The 20,333-nt window shown below is 39.3% G+C and overlaps 2 protein-coding genes across 3 annotated transcripts in view; one reads left to right on the plus strand and one right to left on the minus strand.

Annotated features, from left to right (window-relative positions):
• Positions 1-17,037, plus strand: part of IRAK4 (interleukin 1 receptor associated kinase 4) — a 33,301-nt gene extending 16,264 nt beyond the window's left edge. Inside the window, exon 12 of the mRNA XM_072862345.1 lies at positions 16,900-17,037. Within this exon, the coding sequence (XP_072718446.1) occupies positions 16,900-16,923 (24 nt within the window). The 3' untranslated portion in view covers positions 16,924-17,037. The remainder of the gene's footprint in view (positions 1-16,899) is intronic.
• On the minus strand, positions 15-20,333 carry TWF1 (twinfilin actin binding protein 1). Of its 2 annotated transcripts, none has more exons than XM_072862393.1 (9): positions 20,170-20,333; positions 16,771-16,848; positions 14,047-14,225; positions 13,382-13,477; positions 10,734-10,838; positions 6,051-6,176; positions 5,705-5,855; positions 5,160-5,281; positions 15-3,141 (listed from the first exon to the last, which is right to left on the minus strand). In XM_072862393.1, exons 1-9 carry the CDS (start codon positions 20,192-20,194, stop codon positions 2,971-2,973), a joined length of 1,053 nt encoding a protein of 350 aa, XP_072718494.1. In that variant the 5' UTR covers positions 20,195-20,333; the 3' UTR covers positions 15-2,970. The 2 variants fall into 2 exon arrangements, with proteins under 2 accessions (XP_072718494.1, XP_072718485.1); XM_072862384.1 differs by having other exon boundaries at positions 19-3,141; positions 6,051-6,172; positions 10,730-10,838; positions 20,170-20,332.

The following is a 20,333-nucleotide window of genomic DNA, read 5'->3' on the forward strand; positions in this document are numbered from 1 at the left end:
TAAATTTAGTTAATTTTAGCATCTGAATACATAGACACTGTAAATCGTTTCCTTTATCGATGTGTTTATCTGAGTAACAGAGCAATTATTACCTTGATTAGTTTTACAACCTTCTGATAGGAGTGTTTTAAAACATCAAGTTCTCCCTACCTTGCAACATAAACATTTAAAAAATAATTACCTGTTGTGTTAATTAACAACTATTTAATAGCTTGTCAGTTAACTGCTAGCAGCTGCATTGCTCTGGGCTTTATGAAGGCCAACAGTTTTGAACAGATGCTTTCAGTTATTAAATGATCAGAGACAATAAAGGAGTAACTTTCATTAATGCCCTCATTTTGTGCTGGCTCTGAACATTCATTAACAGTACTAGTGTTATGTGAGGCAGCTACGCAGATGTGAATGTGACAGATCTCACAAAAAGATCAGCTGCTGCTTATTGCTTTGTCAGGAGAACAGCTACAAGAGGCCTGGAGAGGCAGCGAGCAGTGCAAGACATTGTACAATTCTCTTTTAGGGAAAGGTGAGCAGGAAATATGCTCAGGACATGACTCTGCTGGCTGGTCAGGTACAACTATGTGGGTCTATGTACACCCACATAGAATATTTTCAAGGAAGATAATTTACATTGTCTGGCTTGGGCCGAACTTTAAAGCAGCTCAGTATAAACTCCCTCACATAATCACTTAACCAGCTCTCACCATCCCTCCAGATTAAGCTTTCTACCTCCTACCCTCATCTACCTAGGGCAGGATTAAGAAAAAAACAAAACACAACACGCACATAACCATATCAGGTCAAACTGTTCATTATTTAAAACATTTGGTATTAAAAAGCTGAACTTCTTTACTGACTCAAGCGTAAAATGTTTGTGTACTCTTGGTATGGCTGACACATGGGCAGGAATACTAAACTAAAAAAAAAAACCCCTTTGGCAGTAATTTTTAACTGCTACACTCAAAGGTTTTCCTTTAAAAAAAAACACAAAAACAAAAACAAAAAAGCCACCCAACCCAAAGTCAATTAGGTGTGCTGAAAAGATTCGGAGTTCAGCTAAAAATACATTTAATTACAGTGCAGCATGAGCCACACACACATTAGCCATGTTTAAAAAAACAATGACACTTGCCTGACAGGTAAGTACGTACAAGAAACACTCCAAGACCAGCTCCTTGCCCTAGAGGGAGAAGGCAAGAGGCAGAAAAAGAACACAGTAGCTAAGGGCAAGGAGAAGATTAGCTGAGGATCAAGAGCTATTGAATTGGATTGATGTAGTGTATAAGATTAAATGAAAAAAGCTGAGGTGTCAAATTTCTACTGCATATAAAAACAACACAGTAAAACCAACAACTATTGCAATCTTCACATTATATAGTGCAATCTCAGACGTCAATAACAAGCTAGTATCTCCAAATAATATATAAGATAAAACAAATTTTATCAGGAACTAGTAGTGTCAAAGCATTATTTCCCTACAAAACTAGGTTAAAATCTGTCTTCCACCAGGTAAACATGTGATTCAGCTATATAATGTGTACACCCAGCACCTATGATAATATGCAGTGAACCAAAACTTGCAACTCCCATGTAGCTTTAAAAAAACCCCACAAAGCTCACATACAAGACACTAAAAAGCAAGTCCCCGCTGGGGAATATAATCTATCCACTAGTATTTGCCTCATTACACAACTTTAAATATTTAAGGTCATCCAATACTTGATTTCCACATCTAATTCTTCTTTAATCCACTTATTAAAATAATCTATTTTTCATCTTCCTATTAAACACATTATTCATGGTTCAATCAAGTTTAGACTATTCTGGCTGATTTTAGTATTTTGGAAAAGGGGGGGGGGGGGGGAGGACACAATCCTAACGAGATGCTGCCAGCAGTTATTCAAGACCTAGCTGGATTTTGTTACAGATTTAAGTTACTATTAAAGTCCAAACATTTAGGAAAAGTCATTTTCAGAATACCTTGAAAGATAAAATTGCAGTTGATACTGCAAACACACTAGGATCTCAAGAATAACTCACCATTATGAAGCAAGTCTATTTCAATTTTTACTGAATTTACACAGTTTTAGATCCAAGTGCACAGATAATCAATTATTTATTAGAAACTTTAAGCATATTGCTTTGAAAGCAGCTCCATAATGTACTGAGTATACTAACTCATGCACTTTTAATCACCTTTCACTTGGTCATTCAGTACTTAAGATGTAAGGCTTACGAGTGGTATAGAAGTCTGGAAAAGCTACAGTGGTTTTATGTCAGATTTCTTTAAAAGACAATTCCACAAAACTAGTTACAAATTTGAAATGACCGTGCTTTTGCATGGGAAAATATCCAGCTATTCCTGAACGCTTACATTAACTGATGGAAAACTGATTTTAGTTTATCTTTTCTATTAAACAAAACAAAACCAACAACAAAACCCAACAATGCATCATGTCAAAACCAGAAGAAAATCTTCTGTTGTACTCCCGTCCATACGAGCTACAAGGAAAAATAAAGATTTATCTGGGACAACGCTATATAGTCCTTCAGCTCTCCTCACATGGTAAGCTGTAGGGGTTTTCCATAGGCTACTCATCAGAATACAGGTTTGTTATCTAGGCCTACAGCTGCAACTTACCCAGAGAATACATGGGCTTAATAGTCTTAAGTCTGAAAAGTTTATGATCACACGTACAGCTATTACATAATGGGTTCTAATTTAAAATAAAGGGGTACTAGCTTAGTTTTCCTCTTCCAGCTTTAAAATAATTAGCTCTTCCACATGTCATAAAACATGGTCAACAGAAATATAATCACGTTAACAATATAAAAAGTGTTGAGGTCAGAAGAGTAAAAAGAGCTTTTTTTTTTTTCCCTAGCATCTACGAATGGAATGATTTCAGTTCATTACCAAAAGCCAGAATTTCATTTCTTACTGTAATACTTTATAACAAATGCAAACAACAGTTTCTAATCACTAGGTGTTTCAGTCTCTGCTGGACCTCTAATCAGTCTTCGTATTCCCCTCTTCCCTGCAGGACCTTTTGGTTTAGCAAAACTTTGTTTGTGAGCATGTTGTTTTGGATGAACCTCTTCATAAAGAAAGTCAGCAGTTAACTCATCACCGTTATCTATTTCAATCTGGGAAAAAAAACCCCAACATTTATCATATTCATCTTAAAGACATTTAAAAACATTTAGAAATTTTGCTGAAGCTCTAAATACTACATTAAAACCATACGTGCAATAATGTTCAGAGTCTAGCATGCAATGTTCTCAAACTTGTGCCTAATGCCCTCAGCAATCTTGGATAGTTTTTCTGAGAACCCACAATATTCTTGTCAGTATTAAGTGTGATTTGACTTAATTATTTTTCCTGAAAGATAAGCACAACTACGCAGTACATATACCAAGAAACTTCCTCTGTCCCAAGCTTTAGCATAGTGTACATGTGGACAGACTTTTTAGCAGGGCCTGTTGCGATAGGACAAGGGGTCATGGTTTTAAACTAAAAGAGGGTAGATTCAGACTAGACATAGGGAAGAAATTTTTTACCATGAGGGTGGTGAAACACTGGAACAGGTTGCCCAGAGAGGTGGTAGATGCCCCATCCCTGGAAACATTCAAGGTCAGGTTGGACGGGGCTCTGAGCAACCTGATTGAGTTGAAGATGTCCGTGCTCATTGCAGGGGAGGCTGGACTAAATGACCTTTAAAGGTCCCTTCCAACCCAAACCATTCTATGATCCTATGATTCTAATACTAACTAGGAGTACACATTCCATGCAGAAACAAGTGCTTATTTACTCCTCTGTAAAGTAACTTCCTTAATAAAAGATAAGAAAGCAGCATGCGATCTTTCAGAACTACAATTTCCTTTCTTTATTCTCTCTACAGTAAAAACTTTTCATTGTCCCAATGTAATCTCCACATTTTAAGAATGAAAATATTTCAGTAGAACGTGTTTTAAACACTAACTGTAAAAGCAATGTGCATACATATTTTTGTCTCTTGAGACAGAAGGGGAGTAGTACAAACAGCTTATATGATTAGCTGGCTACTGCAACTCATCAACTGTTCAAGCCAGGGAAAAGCTAAAATAAATGTAATGAACAAAAAGGGGGGGGGGGGGGTGTTTTGGTTTTTAAAATTTAAGCGTATAAACCTGAATGGAAAGAGAGTACTGTTCTCCAGCCAAACCCCACTGTTTTGAATTGCAGGAATTTAGAATTCAGAGAAATGCTTTGGCCTTGCTCTGCTGAGCATTCAGTACTTCATGGCCTGCCAACCATAGCACTTGATGGACTTGCCAGCCATGGTATTGCTGGTATAAGTACATGCTTCAGAAATATGTCTACAGGAATTTCAGGAGTCACATTGTGCATTTATTTCGTTGTAGAAAGGAAATTTCTGAGAAGTAATTACATATAAAAACACGTAGTGATAATCTACTTAAGTCATGTCACCACAGTAAAGATGGTTAGTATTAACTCTGGTATTTTTTAGGTAGACATAATCCCCACAGAAACCAAGCCTCAAAGTTCTTCTGAATTTACAGCACATGCATTAAGAATGTAACCACAGGCCACATATTCCACAGATGGACCACTCCTATGGCCTCTGCTCTGGAGGTGAGAAGCAACTTACTCTTTATGCATAGCAGTAAAATCTATACAATGTGAAAAGATCAGCTTACTTGCAAATCCTTGTTTGCCCCATCAAGGACTCCTAAGATAGCAGTTTAAGTTCCAGAACTGCAACTTGAAATTATTTTGAAAATCCTCAAATAACCTTGGCTTCAAAGGAATTTAGTGTTCAACAATAGCAATGTGTTGTGGTCCAAAATATGACAGGCCTTTTAGTAAGAAATCATATTACTTCTAAATAGTCCTTCAAAGTACTCTCAAATACTCCCCTGATGCACAAGGATATGTTCATTAAAGCTATGAAAGTGTAGAAATTATGTACCAGAGAAAAGCTTTCATGACTTAACTTTATATCGGAAGCTTTATCAACAAGCATTTCTTGTTCGGGACAAACTTTAATAGTTACACAACACTATTCATTGTTTACAGAAGGTAGTGGCAGAGACAGTTAAAGTTAGATATTAAGAAGGGAACAGAGGGATGGAGAAAATAGCAGTATACCCAGTGTACTTACCTTTCTAATTATCTGCATCCACAACTGTCTTTCTACAATTTCTAACAGTGGACTTTTGCAACTAGAGTAGAGCATTCGTTCTCGTATACTACAGGTATACCCTGGCATAGAGTAGATGAAAACTGCAGAAAAAAAACACAAATCAGACCATAACTACACTACATCAAAACCTGTATCACAAAATCATTTACAGCAGAGAGGCATTGCAAATCAACTACGCAGTCTGAAAGGGAAAAACGTAACACCATTCTGGATCTTTTTTGCTTCAGCAAGTGTTTCATTTAAAATGGGGGATCAGAGAATGGCCAGTATCTTTGTTTTCACATGATGACTGATTTATGGGTGTTCATAATCAAAAGGGATAGCTCACTACTTTCTAAACATAAGGACTCTTCAGAAGTCAGTTTCACAACCAAATGACTCTGAAATTTATGCTCTTGATGACAGACAGATTACTTTTATGACACATCTTTCTCTCTGACTCAAAATTACTAAAGTGCTTGAAACAAGCCAATGAAATTTCATCTTGGAAAATTTTCTCATACCTATGGATTCCAAATAGTCTCCTTCATGGGCATGCTTATACAGGAAAAAGTGGTAACGCGCAGCGTCCTTTGGAATTCTTTTTGGCAAGTCCATAAGTTCAGTATGAAGTGTGTTGGCCAAAACAATAATTTCATTTTTCATATCAATTTGCTGTTAACAAAGCAAACCTAAATATAGTTAATACACAGAAAGCAAACCAGAGAACATGACAGGAGGGAAAAAAAAAAATTAATCTAATACAGAATGGTAATTTATCAGTGTACATCATGAACGCACATTGTTTAATGTGCAGGTAATCTATTTTATACTCACTATTAAAAAATAGTTAAAGTATTTTATACTTGCCAGTTGTACATAATTCAGTTTCTTATTTTTCAATTTCTCCAAAGCCTGAATAGCTTCTCTAGCAATGGGGAATGCTACTCCTTGCAATGTTTGATGCTTGGTATCTACACCAACATCCGTCTGTACCTGGAACACAAGTCAATTGAGATGTAAAGAGAAACCTTTGCAAGCATTCATTTGGTTTCATACGATAACTGACAATGCATTGCATATGGTTACACACAGAGTTAGCAGTCGCTATTCTGAGAATAAACTATCCTAAAACATCATCCCCATATACAACAGATTTGCATTTTTTCATTTACAGGTCACGTTTGCTTGCTTACCTGAAAACAGTTTCATATCTCTGGAATAGCTAGCTTTGCAGAGCTAACAGAATCATCAGAGGGAAAACTGGCTCAAGTGTCAGTGAAGAAGCTCTAAGTTAAATTCTAGTATAAGATACAATCAGCCAGGAGGAAAGAGCTTGATTTTCATATGCTGTGTTATACTTTTGAACTGACAATATTGCTTAGAAACTTTGTTGTATCTTGAAAAATTTTAGATCAAAACTTACAAATGTCATTTCTAGGGAGTAAAAATTTTCAGAGAAAGAGAGAGAAATTATATCTTATGAGACAAACTGATCTTCTTGAAGGAAAAGCAAAGCACCTTCCCTCCCTCCAAAAGTCCATACCAAAAAGAAAGCAAACAAAACCTTAATTTTTGACGTCTAGAAGGTCTAACACAAAGTAAAAAAAGCCAGGGTAACGGCAAGCTAGACAATTGTTCATAATCCAGTTACGTTAGTCACAAATTATTTGAGAGGAAACAACAGTTATTTTAAAGCCATTTTTCAAGAATTTATGTTTATCTTAACATTCAGGCATCTTCTCTCAAAATGAGCTCTGGCCTCCAGTTCTCCCAAGTCTGAACTTACCGTCTAAGTATTAGCTTTTGAATATATTGACTTCCTTTTATAATTTCACAAGTACATTTAACATCAGTGATGAAGTAGCAAAAGTCAGAAACACGTACAAAATGAAAGTGTGGGTCTTAGATCTATCAACTAGAAGATGTTCAGCTTTAATTAAAAAGAGATGCTAATGAAATATAAAACAAACTGATAAAAAAATAAAAAACGAAGATACTTGGGGCAACACTAAATTATACTCCACATTTTAAGAACAGCTTGTCAGCAACAAGGAAAGAGGAGAAGAAAGCAGGTGGAAGAGTTTACTTTTGTATAAAGATCGATAAATTTATGAAGAAGGTTATATAAAAAATATTTGCAAAATATATGTGCATAAAAGCCTGATTAATAAACATAAAATAGGCATCACAAAAATAATAAACCACAATAAAATACCATACTATATAAACCATATTAAAATACAAGTAGGAAAAAAAACAAACATAAAAACCAGCTGTGAAGTGTGGGGACAGGCAAGGGAAGAAAGTAACCCAGCATAACTCCAGATTTAAGAAAATGAACAAAAATCTACTTGTCCATACTGCAACATATTTCAGACCATTAAAGCAAAACAAAAACACCTAAGTCACTTAAAAACATTTAAATTCACACCATAAGATTTGTAGTGATGGCTGCTGAGTGGTGAATAAAATGGCAGATGAAATTTCCTGTGAATAAATGATAAATGTAAAGTAACATACTCAGGAGGAAAAAAACCCTCTCTTCTACCTGTATGGTGATGGGGTTGAGCTAGCTACTACCATTCAGGAGCAAGACCTTGCAGGTCACGCTGACTATATCTGAAAATATAAGCCCAGTGGCCAGTCGTGGCAAAAAAACCCCAAACAAAACCAAAAAAACCCAACACTCCCCACCCATAAATGAAATGTTGCAAATTGTTAGAAAACAAGTAGAGAACAGAACACATCATTACGCACTGTAGATATCAGTAATATGCCTGCATCTTGAATACCACATGCAGTTCTGCCTTCCCCATCCCTCCATCTCATAAATTACACAGCAGAACTGGAAAAACTGCAGAGAAAAGCAAAAGGATCAGAAGTATGGAGTGCCTTCTTTAGAAGGAAGAACTACCGAGATTAGGACTCTTCAGCCCAGAAGAGATGACTGATAAGAAATACAACAGAGGTCCATGGATATAGAATCATAGAATGGTTTGGGTTGGAAGGGACCTTTAAAGGTCATCTAGTCCAACTCCCTGCAATAAGCAGGGACATCTTCAACTAGACCAGGTTGCTCAGAGCCCTGTTCAACCTGACCTTAAATGTTTCCAGGGATGGGGCATCTACCACCTCCCCAGGCAACCTGTTCCAGTGTTTCACCACACGCATTGTAAAAAATTTTTTCCTTATACCTAGTCTGAATCTACCCTCTTTTAGTTTAAAACCATGACCCCTTGTCCTATCGCAACAGGCCCTGCTAAAAAGTCTGTCCCCCTCTTTCCTATAAGCCCCCTTTAAGTACTGAAAGGCCGCAATAAGAGCCTTCTCTTCTCCAGGCTGAACAACCCCAACTCTCAGCCTGTCCTCATAGGAGAGGTGTTCCATCCCTCTCATCATCTTTGCAGCCCTCCTCTGGATCCATTCCAACAGGTCCATGTCTTTCCTGTGCTGAGGACTCCAGAGCTGGATGCAGTACTCCAGGTGGGTCTCACAAGAGCGGAGTAAAGGGGCAGAATCATCTCCCTCAACCTGCTGACCATGTTTCTTTCTATGCAGGCCAGGATACAGTTGGCTTTCTGGGATATGGTTGGCTTTATCAAAGGGGAGGGGGAAACTGAGGAATGACTTAATGACTTTTCTCTGCCTTCCCCACACAATCTGTAGGGATATCAGAATAAACTAGTAGATAGCAGGCAGTGGTTCTTTACATAGTACTTTGTCAAGCTGTAGAAAACACTGCTGTAGGATCTGTGGCCAACAAAAACTTTATGTGGATTTAGAAAAACGACAAGACTAGATGATGGACGAAAAGCCCATTGAGAACAATTATATAGTAAGACATCATCTCTTGCTCAGGAAGATCCCTATCTGCAAATGTTGATGCAACAGAAGAGTATTCAAGGGAATTATCATGGCCGCCTTACCCTGCTCTTACACCCTTCCTAGATTTCTGCTATTGTTCACTCAGGGACTTGACAGCAGACTAGGTGACCCTTTGATCTGACCCAGTAAAATATTTCTTAGGGTAATTATGAAAGAATATACATGTGGAAAACTCAATTTTTAATTTTTTTTTTTTTTAATAAGAAAGCTTTTAGTTTTCTTCATAATGGTGGAAACAATGAAGAGAGAAATGATGTAAGTTAATGTATTGCAAGGTGCTTCAAACAAAGCCAAAATGGCAGCAATCTACAGTTTATGCATCTCTGAAAAGCACAGCTATTGCTGCTGAAGTTTCATAATAGCACATAAGGTTTTAGTCTGCATGAATCAGCTGTTAAACACAATGTATGTAGTGCATAAGAGATAATACTAATACCAGAAGTGATCATCGATACTACAGAAGTTTTACATTCATTAGTGGGGGGTTTTTTAAAGCTGTTCAAGTAAAATGCAGTGTTTGATGATGACGAGTGCATTTCTACATTGGATTAATCAAAATTAGACATGGAAAATAACAAAAAAGACACCACTAGAAAAAAATAAGTCAATAAACAACAAAGTTGCAGCAAAAGCACAGTAGAGTGAACACATTTAGAGATGATACAGAGCTGCATTGAACACGATGGTTTGCTGGCATCCAGCTGCAGAAACAAACCGTATTTCAAACACATGTACCATGGCTGTAAAATACAAGCCTAAAGATCTAATAAGATCAGCACATGACCTATTTTAATACAGTCTGAACACAAACAGTGATCAAGTGAAGGAAAAATGTGAGAAAAAAATCCTTCTGAAACTTTTCAGTCACTAGCTAGCTGGCAATCATCAAATTATTTGGCTAAAGGCATTTGTTAGAGGTTTTTCTATAAAGCATTTGTAGCAAAAGCAAATTAGACTCTTAAAAGGGCTAGCTACTTGTTTTGGATTTCTATTTTATTTTCATTGGAATTCCATTCACTTCCTCTCAGTCTTAAAGACAAATGCACTGGTGCTGGAAGCTAAGTACATTTCCTCTAGGGGTAAGGCTGCTGAAATACTCCTGGCAATAATTCACTGCAACAGTTGCTATTTTGTGTTTTCTCTACAGTTTCTGCCACTCTGGGAAATGTATGTAGGCAATCACAGAATGGTTGAGGTTGGAAGGGACCTCTGGAGGTCATCTGGTCCAACTCCCCAGCTCAATCAGGGCCACCTAGAGCCAGTTGCCCAGGTCTCTGTCCAGACGGCTTTTGAATATCTCCAAGATGGAGACTCCACAACCTCTCTGGGCAACCTGTGCCAGTGCTCAGTCACCCTTCACAGTGAAGCATATCCAGGGATATTAACAGCATGTTAAGGGCAAAGGTTGCAACAATTAAGCTCTGCAGTTGGGAGGGGTCTGACTCAGACACTAGGCCTTGCAAACTCAGCCACTTCAACTCCAGCCATCATCATCCTGCAATCTCAGCTCATTGAGACATAGATTTATATTCTCATCCACCCTAACTTTCAGAAACTTTCCATTTTCTGTTCTGCCCTTTTTTACCCTAGAAAGACTTTTTCCCTACAATATGTTTGGAACTCTGCACCCAGTTTCCCACCCATACTCGAAGACATTGTAGGTACCTCATTAATCTTAATTTGTCGAAGTTCCTCTTCTGCTGCAGTCAGAGGCGCAGGGGAGGACTGTGATATCAAATATTTTTTATATCCATTCAGTGAAACATCGTCCTGAAATCACAATATCAATATTGACCATTTTTTATAATAAAAGTTTTCTTCAAAGATGCTCTACGCAGCATAAAAAAGCAGTTACTTCCCACACAGTTATGGTCATTTTATTTGAATGGATTACAAGTGTAGGTGCATTTGCAAATTCAGCTTATCATCCTGTACAGCAGGGTCCACTGGGCTGCTCTTGTACCCAATTGTACCGTGAGCTGCATTTCCACAATCAGTCCCTAATCACCTTGCTAATTCAACAATTAGCATTAATGAAGACTCTGCATGAAGTTATTCAGCCTTCTTGGACAAAACCTCACAGAATTGCCACAATTCTAGTAAATAAATAAATTTTTTAAAAAATCTATTTTCTTATAAAATTTGCATGCTCAGACTGGTAGCTTATTGGTAGTTTTCTACCTAAAAAATGGGAGACAGAAATGCCACCTTAGGACAGGAAGTAAGCACATGATACTGCAAATAGTTTAGGATGCAAGGTCACAGAAGTGATGAATTCTGATAATCACTTTGGGGAATTCGTTAATACTCAGTGTCAGTTCTGGCCCTCTCCAAAGAGGTTAATACCAGCGGCAAATATTGTTGTGTTTTTATAATTAAGGTGGTCATTCAGAAAAGGGCAGGACTTTATGTAATCATATGAATGTGATTTTATACTCAAGTTCTGAGGAGAAAGAGAAAGCTCCTTCTCAGCTCTCCCCTTTCGGAAAGAGACAGACCTTCCCAAATATAATTTCCAGTGCCAATATTCCATTATGTCTTGTTTCAGGAGCCCAGAGATATCAAGGTTAATACATGTGAAATAGCAGGTGGGACCATAACCAGGTTCCACCAGGTTAACAGAGCTGGTCCTTGTGTCTTAACAAAATAAGGACAGAGTAACCCACTGGATGCTGACAGTCAAGATCCTGAGCGAGGTTTGTGACTTGAATACTTTGAAGAAGCTGTGATTTTCACACAGATGAACATTAGAAGCCAGCTACAATTAAGCAGCTTATAAAGACACTAAACCCAACAATTTAGACATATATTAAGCTGTTACATAATGAACTTGGAAAAAGTGAGTAACATTGACTTCATCCTCTAAGTGCCCCAAACACATTCTGAAATAACAGTAACAGACAAATGCCATGCTCCTTCCTTACAATTGAGATGGAAGCTCAGACTTGCATCTAGCCCTACAACTCGGAGCCCAAATTCTACATATTACATAGAATGCTAATGGTTTGGTGCAAGTGACAGTGAGAGATTAGTTGATTGAACAGGCAAGAAAAAAGTAACATGACCTCTACCAGTAAACCCTCTTAGCAACTCAGTGATCTACTTCTCGAGAATACAGCCTCTCCAGAGAGGTTTCTTAGTGTGTTTGTTAGGATAATGAAGCCTCCATCACAGGTTAATGCTGAATATAACAAATTATTTACTTGGTAAGCAGCAGAATTATTAGGCTCATGCCCTTATGGACTTGTCTGTCCACCACAACACCCCATGTCTCTTCCACAATATCCTCTATTCTTCCCCAAATCTCCAACTCCTTCCCTTCCTTCAGCACTGGCTCCCTGTGTCAATAGTGGCGGTGCTTTGGTTCAGATTTGTGCATATGATGAACTAAGTAACAGGCCAAACAGAAGATAACTGCTGCACTCTGTGTCTTTGCTGAAGGAGGAAAAGGGGAATGATAATCTGAATCTCTAAGTAATCATCAGTTTTCATGAAAGCTATAGGAATGTCGTATCTTTGAGAACTCTAACATGTATATCTTTAAAACTGGTAATGGATTAAAAAGTCAAGACTGTCTGATGTCTGCCTGACAAACAGGCTGACATCACAACCATGTAAGACTTATTTCCTCAAAGAAACCAAGGTAACACAATAGCCCCATTATTTCCTTACATGCACAGCACTTACAGGCTTTTCAACATCCCTTAGAAGATTGTTAGATTTCATACATGCACCTTCCAATTATCTTACCATAAGTGAACAGTCTATTAGTATTTTCATTGAACAAATTAGTAGCTACTAAAATTATGTTTCCCTAAGTTAAGATGGCAGCAACGGACTTGAGTTGCATTTTATGGTCAAATTCTAAAGAACTGACAGCTTAATATCCTTGGTTTAAGATAAAAATATTTGTTTTCAGATATTAATGGCTTGCAGATAGCTGTGCTAGCCCACTTCTGATTCAGAACCACACATCCAAAATGGCTTGTGTATACAATTGGTCTGAAAGTTACAGTGTTACAGCTTTTTGAAGATTCACATGCATGCAAGTGAGATTAAGAGATGGTCCTGTTATTCCTCGATTATTTAGTTTTCATAGCCATTTGAAGCAAGGACTCCTTAGCCTGAAATTGTTAAATAGTTACTTGTTCAAATGAGAGCAATTACATTTTAACATTGGAATAATACACGTAGCTTTTAACTTTTTTCCTTAATCAAAAAAGAGCAGAAACACCACAAATTCATACCAGTAACATCAGCTACTATATTTAGTATTTAAAGTCAGTGTGCTGACTTTAAAAAGAAAAACATACCTCTACCGTTCCAAATACTTCATCCTTAATATGACCACCTCCAAATTCTTTCTTAAGTGTTGCTCGGGTTGCTGCATACAACATTTTTTGACGAACCTAGCATATCATAAAACAGTGTTGTTTTGGTTTGGGTTCTTCCTTTTTTATTTGGTGTACACAGAGAATCTAACACGTTGGTGTACCAAGTCCATTAACAAACCTCTTCCTTGAACAAATATTTTAAGTGTAGAAACTGCATTTTGAAGTTCAAATCCACAAGTGCCAGCTGGGCAGCCAGCAAGCCAAACAGAATAAACGGCTTGAGCTCACACTATAATCCTTCTCTCCATGATAACACCCATTGAGATTTCTGTCCTATGTACTTCCATGAATTTTCATGAAACACTGACAGAAAGATAGGCAAACAAACAGGGCAAAAACATTGTCTTGTCTCCTCCAGTCAGGCTAGAAATAAATTGAATCAGCTGCACTCCATCTAGACCCACTGATATTGCTCCTCAATCAGCTTCAAGAAAGATGTTTTCCCAGTTTTTTTTGGGAAAGTGAGGAATGAAGCATTCCCCAACCTTCCCCTCAAATTCTTTTCCTGGATATCTAGGATTCAGATCGAATGGCACTGTTGAAAAATCATTAACAGCGTGACACCTCTGATGACTGTTACTTACAGGAGAGTGATCAGGTGACCAGGCAATGAAGATCCATTCATATCCTTGAGCATTCTGAGAATCTAATCTGTATAATATATAACATGGTTGCTTGTCTTCAAGAAGGGGAAGGACAAAGGCATCATAATCCTTTTCCCATGATCCAACTGGCCGCCTAGAGGATCCCACAATAAGCTGCTCTATAACCAATAACCAAAGCTGCAGGTTAGCAACAATACAGTTAATACTGTTTTTCAAAATTAGCAATTACAATAAACAGTTAATCAGACACTTCATCCTTCATAATTATGTCCACAAGAATGGAAGTCAAGAACAGTCAGTGTGAAAGTGGGTGAATTCCTACAAAAGCTGTGTATATTCAAACCCTAACTTACTTTAACCCAAATACAAACAGTTGAGAAGTAATGTGCTGGTTGTTATCAAGTTCTTTGATCTGAAGGGGTAAGACTGATGTTAGTGTTTTTAGCATAATGTACACAGAAGGGAAATAAAAACTGTCTTCTGCCAGTTAGCTTATTTTTAAATTGGAATACTTAAGTAGAAACAACATGAGAGTAAGCTCTTAAATTTTAGAATGAGAATTATTGATGCTCTAGCTATAACATATTAGTGTTTGTACTCATTGTAAGGAGTCAATAACTCAGTTATACAGTGAAAAGAGTTTGGAATGAATATGCTTGCACTAATCACTTTAACTTGACTATGTAAGTAGATAAACCTTTTTCTAATACAGCTTCATAACTATGGTCTCTTTAAATGACTGAAGTTGTTTATCATGTATAATTGGCTTAAGTCTGTATAGAATACTTCAGATGAGATTTAATTATGTGAACAGCTGTAGCAACAAGATTTTTCTCTTATTTATAAATCACATCTCAGGTTCCAAAGGAAAGTATTAGTATAGTGTCTTTCAAAACATTTATCAGCTTCCCAATAAATACTAGTCCCCACAACCAAAACAGAAATACCTTGTTTAAATAGGATCCTACAACAGTTTGAGGACCATCATAACAGCTAGTATACAAAATATCTTTTGAGAGTCTAGGACCTAACTTCTAAAACTTCGGGCAAAAGTACAACAGTATACAAACGCCTCTGCAGCAAAACTTTCAGAGCAAGGCTCTCTACCACAGTAAGTCACAGAACATGAACAACTCAGGAAGATGGTGTTTGGCCCTTCTCTGAATTAGATGCAAAGTAGCTGAAGTTGTACACCTAGACCAGAGTATTCGGAATGTACTTGCCAATTCTGAACTCTAGGTGGCTTTATACTCACTTGGATTTAAAAGAAAAATACAATCAGAGGAACTCTATTGGCCAGCAGCAAACCTCTTCTCTTACTAACTCAGATTAGCAGAACTCAATTTGACTATTACATGTTAACTAAGGACAGTTGCTGCAACCTCCTGCAGACAGATGAGGCAACTGTCCCTCTTCCAGTATTCTGGGAGTTTTAGAGGTTTCTTTCTGAACTGTGGAAAACAGTATCAAAGATTGGATTCTGATTCTACATACAGACAAAATGCATATACATATACACACACACACAAACGCATACACACACAAAAAACCAAGGGAATGTCTTCCATTTGTATCTTATTTCTAGGTCTTATTTCAATCTTATCTCATTTCATATTAAAAAGTAGCATACACACAAAAGCATATTGTTTTACCTTGCCCAATGGGGAAAAACAAATTTCAGTGGTATGCCAGCATTTGCTACTCTGTGCTAGTGAGACTTTACCACAGTGACCTGCCTATAATATTACTATTTCCACTTCCTTAAGGAAAGCAGTATTAAAATGTCAGAAGACTTCCTAATAAAAGCAAACACAAAGAAGGTAACAGTAGGTTATTTACCTAACAATAAAAGTATGTATGTGTATGTACATGTACATACATGTACCTTTCTCGAGCTAACTGCTATTTCAGTGTACTGTAAATGAATGAACTTTAGAAAGCACAAAAAACTCAAGGTGGGCATCTGACGTACTTGAAAAAATGGACTTAACCATGAAGTGTCTTATACAGTCAACCAGTATTGCTATTAAAAAACAAAACAAAACCTATGCATTCTATCTTGCAATGTTTTCAGCCTTGATCACTTGCCAAGAAGTTCAAAGATCAAACTCGAGTTCTTCAAGAAGTTATGTAATTTTATATTTACACATATACGTGAGATTTAAGGAACAGTTTTAGCTTTGAAAATTTGTACAAAGTTACAGATTTCTGAAGGTATTTTCTACATAGCCAGATTACTACTTAAACATCTGCTTTAACAGGACTTTCCACATGCAGCTGATCCCAGTATAAAACGCAGATAACATTTATACTTCATCTAAAGTGACTAGCTGGTGTGTACGAATCTGTCTAATGAGAGTAACCAGAGTGCCAAAACACTACACAGGTGTGGAATTTTTTTTCCTCTGCTCTTTAGTAAGATAAGAGTAAGCTCATTCGTATTATCCATATGTGATACACAACAGTTCTTGGTAAAATATGAAATGACATTTTGGAAGAAAAACTCAAATGCAAAAATATAGTAGTATTGTACTCAAAAGCTTAGCATCACCAAAATTTAAATCTTACCTTCTGTATATGAAAGACCTTAGTAACATTAAGTTTTGCAGAGTTTTGTTTTTTAAACAACTGTACATGTAGGTCACTAAAACAACTAGAAAAATATCTAAAAGAATCAGAGAAAAAGATTAAAATTTGACTAACCATTGTCAATGACTATTTTTAAAAGCCTGTATTGTCCATTTCTGGCTCCAACAAAGGTGTCTTTAACACTTCCACTAGCTGAAAAAGATAAAATAAAAGTAACCAAATTAACATATTTCACTCTCTTAGGACAAAGAATATTCACGAAGGTAAGAACAACACTGGAAAAGCGTACAACTGGCCCTTCGCTACAAAGTTGGACTGAAAAAGGAACATGGGAGTGATGTTCCCTCTGTGCTGCATACTGCTCCAGCCACTGGCATGCCACAAAAAGATGACAGGCAACACTACAAAACAGCCCTGCTTTCTAGCATACCGTATGATTTTCAGCATTGTGAAAATTAAAGGTGACATCCCATGATAACTCTCAAGTTTCAGAGTTAACACAGCAACACAATAAAAATATGACGCATCTCAAATTACAATAGCTTCATGAAATCTGCAGGCTTAGCACAAACTTTCAGACAGAAGCTTTACGCCTGCCAGGAAAATGTTAGAGCTTGTCTGGCAAAAGTGCTGGTCTTTCCTGAGGACACCTCTCTGAAGAGTACCAGTGAAGGCTACCACCCATTGCTCATCTTTTGTATCACCTCATCTCCTTGTATGTATCTTGATGACATTGTTCAAACCCTGACCTCTTGCAACAGGATAGCTTTATAACAAATTTACAAAGAAGTAACTAAAAATATTTTTAAGAGTCTGTCATTCACATTGACACTACACCGCAAAACATGATAAGACTCAATTCCCTAAGCACACTGAAGAACTGTGCTTGAATCATGTGAAGATCATTCTTATCTCAACTGCTCTGCTAAATAATGAGTGCAAATCAGTTTAATTATACGATAGACAGGGGATTGTACAGCATTTATTAAAGAACATTTATTGCAAGCTGGTCCTTTAAGTAATCCTACAGCATACAGCATAGCACCAGCAAAACAAACATCAAACCAGGAAACAAATAAAAAGGATTATTTATAGTCAGGTTGAGGCCAACTGAACAGATGGTCAGATGGTATCCAGCAACATTACTACCCATTCTCAAAACATTTTAAATTTATGCCCATCAAAGTGATGTCCAGGCCCATTCTGAAATTCCAAAATGGTGTGGGAGGGGAAGGGGGTCTTAAACAAACTGAACTGCATTGGGTTACCAGTCCAACCCCTGCTTCGTCCCAGTTAGCATCTTCCCACTAAGCAGTGCAGACCCTCACTGTAATTTTCTGCCAGCTTTTCTAATTGTCTCTGCCGATCCTCACCATTGCATTCAGCGCACAAACACTGTGCCACTTTCTAGACCTTCCGGTTCCTGTAGCACTTTTATTTGTCCTTTTCTTGTCTTTTATCTCTCATTTCAACCCTACACACCAAAACAAGACCAAAATACAGCATTCCCTGCACCAATACCAGAGCTGTGACAGCTCCTGAAGTAACATTTTGAGACAAGACGTTTGAGAAACCATTTCACCATCGTGAGCTACGCTTTTTTTTTTTATAAAGGTTTTAAAATTCACAACAGAGTGATATTATTTTCTACTTAAACTTTCTGCATAGCAGAGACCTACAGAATTTAAAATTTGTGGTTATTTCACAAAAATTTTACAGGGAATATTATGTAAAGATTCTTTAGAAGACTGTGAACATATTCTAGTGTATTTTCCCACAGCTCCATGCATTCTGCAACTTCCTACAGTATTTATCTGCACTGGCCTGTTTGAAAGTCCAGTCCTTTTAGCAAGTGCCTGGTACATTTCACTGTCCCCGTGACTTCATTTCTGTTTCCAGAAAAGAGCAGCCCATGCTGTCAAATCTTGCAATTGTTTATGAGTGACAGTAGCCTGTTTGTAGCTAAAGCCAGCAATGGCACAACAAGCGCTATTCCTCTTCCAAATTGCAGAAGCGGATGCTTTGCTGCAAACAGGACCCCTGATTAGTGCCTGCCAAGGCAGGATCCGTGCAGGAAAGCTGCCGAGCTCTCTACAGCTCTCCTCAAAGGACAAAAGATTCTCAAAGACATGAAGGAGAGCAGCAGAAGAGGCTTAGCCACTCTTCTTGCTTGTGGTAAGTGACAGGATATTCTTCTGCTCCTCCTTCCAGCATTGCCAGGGGAGAGAACAAGGGAATGAAGAGCCACTATAACAGTTTTTCCCAGCCTGGAAAAAAAGCTATCCCAGATGCACCTCTAGCCTGAGAAGGGTTGAAGAACTTAAAACAAGAAGCAGCAAAAAAGAGCAAAGATTGGCATGCAGAAGAAGGAAAAGAAGAGAGGTGAATGGGTGCAGACCAAATGCAGCCAACAGACAAAAAAGGGAATAGAAGAGCAGTTAAGAGCTGCCGTGGCTGGGACAAAAGTCACCTTCAACAATAAATATGGGAGAGCAGGCAAAGTACACGGTACTAGTCAGCGAACAAGCAGATTGCAAAAATTGAGACAGTAAAACCCGACCCCCTCATAATCCTGCAGTATAATCCCTGTTTAGCAATTCTGTGATTGGGGGGGGGGGTGGTAATACTGAGAAACAATACGCTATCTTCTGCTAATTGGTCCTCGCAGGCCTGGAAACGTGGGGAAAATAAGGTTCCCCCACCCTTTTCCCCTTTGTGGCCTCCAGTGATGGGCTTTTAAGCGGGCTTCCCTGCTCCGAGGCTCCCGGTTCTCCTCAGGGCTCCCACTACAACGGACCCGGCAGCGACCCTCGGCATTTCCCGTGCTGTCCAACCCACCCCAAACCCGCTGCGGCGACCCCGAGCAGGCGACAGCTTCTCCAGAAGCCGGGAGGGGCCGGAGCTGCGGGAGGTGCCCGGGGAACCCCCACAGCCCCGGGCGCCGGCTCCCACCTGACCGGTCAACCCGCCGCAGCGGGACAACCTGCGCTCAGGGAAGTTCCCTGAGCCAAGGGGGGGCCCTCCTCGCCATTTACGGGCTTCTGCAGTGAATAGTTTCCTCAGGCGGGCTCCCTGCCGCTCTAAGGCGGACAGGCGCGGTTAGCCGTGCGGATAAACCCCGCAAGCCTTCGCCTGACTGGGGACGAAGCTCTGGGTTCGACCCCGAGGAGCGGCGCCCGCCCGGGGCCGCAGCCAGCAGCAGTTTCCCCCCGCTCAGCTCGCCTCCCCCGCCATCCCGCGGCGGAAAGCACGGGCTCCTCCAGCAGCGAACAAAGAGCGCGGCAGGGGAGAAAATTCCGCCGGGAACGGCCCGTTAAACGGCCACAACGGCCGCCTCCCCCCGCGCCCCGACCCGACCCGCGGGGAAAGGCGCACCGCCCGCCTCCCGCCCGGCTGGCAGGGGGAGAGGAGGGAAAGGAAGGGAAAGGGGGGCCGGCCGTCATGAGGGGCAGGTAGGCACCGCGGAAGCGAGGGAGGGCGGACGGCGCTGGCGGGGGAGAGCCGCCCGGGTACCTTGGATACCGGTCTGGTGGGACATCTCGCACCGCCGCGCCGCGCCCGGGGCAGCGCAGACTGCCGCCTTCCAGCCCGGCCCGGCCGCGCACACGTGACGCGCCGCCGCCACTCAGCGGCCGGGAGGGAGCGCGGTGCCTTCCGGGCCCCGCCGGCCCGGGCCG

Source organism: Ciconia boyciana, chromosome 1 (genome assembly GCF_034638445.1).
Source record: "Ciconia boyciana chromosome 1, ASM3463844v1, whole genome shotgun sequence".
In the NCBI taxonomy this organism is placed as follows: Eukaryota; Metazoa; Chordata; class Aves; order Ciconiiformes; family Ciconiidae; genus Ciconia; species Ciconia boyciana.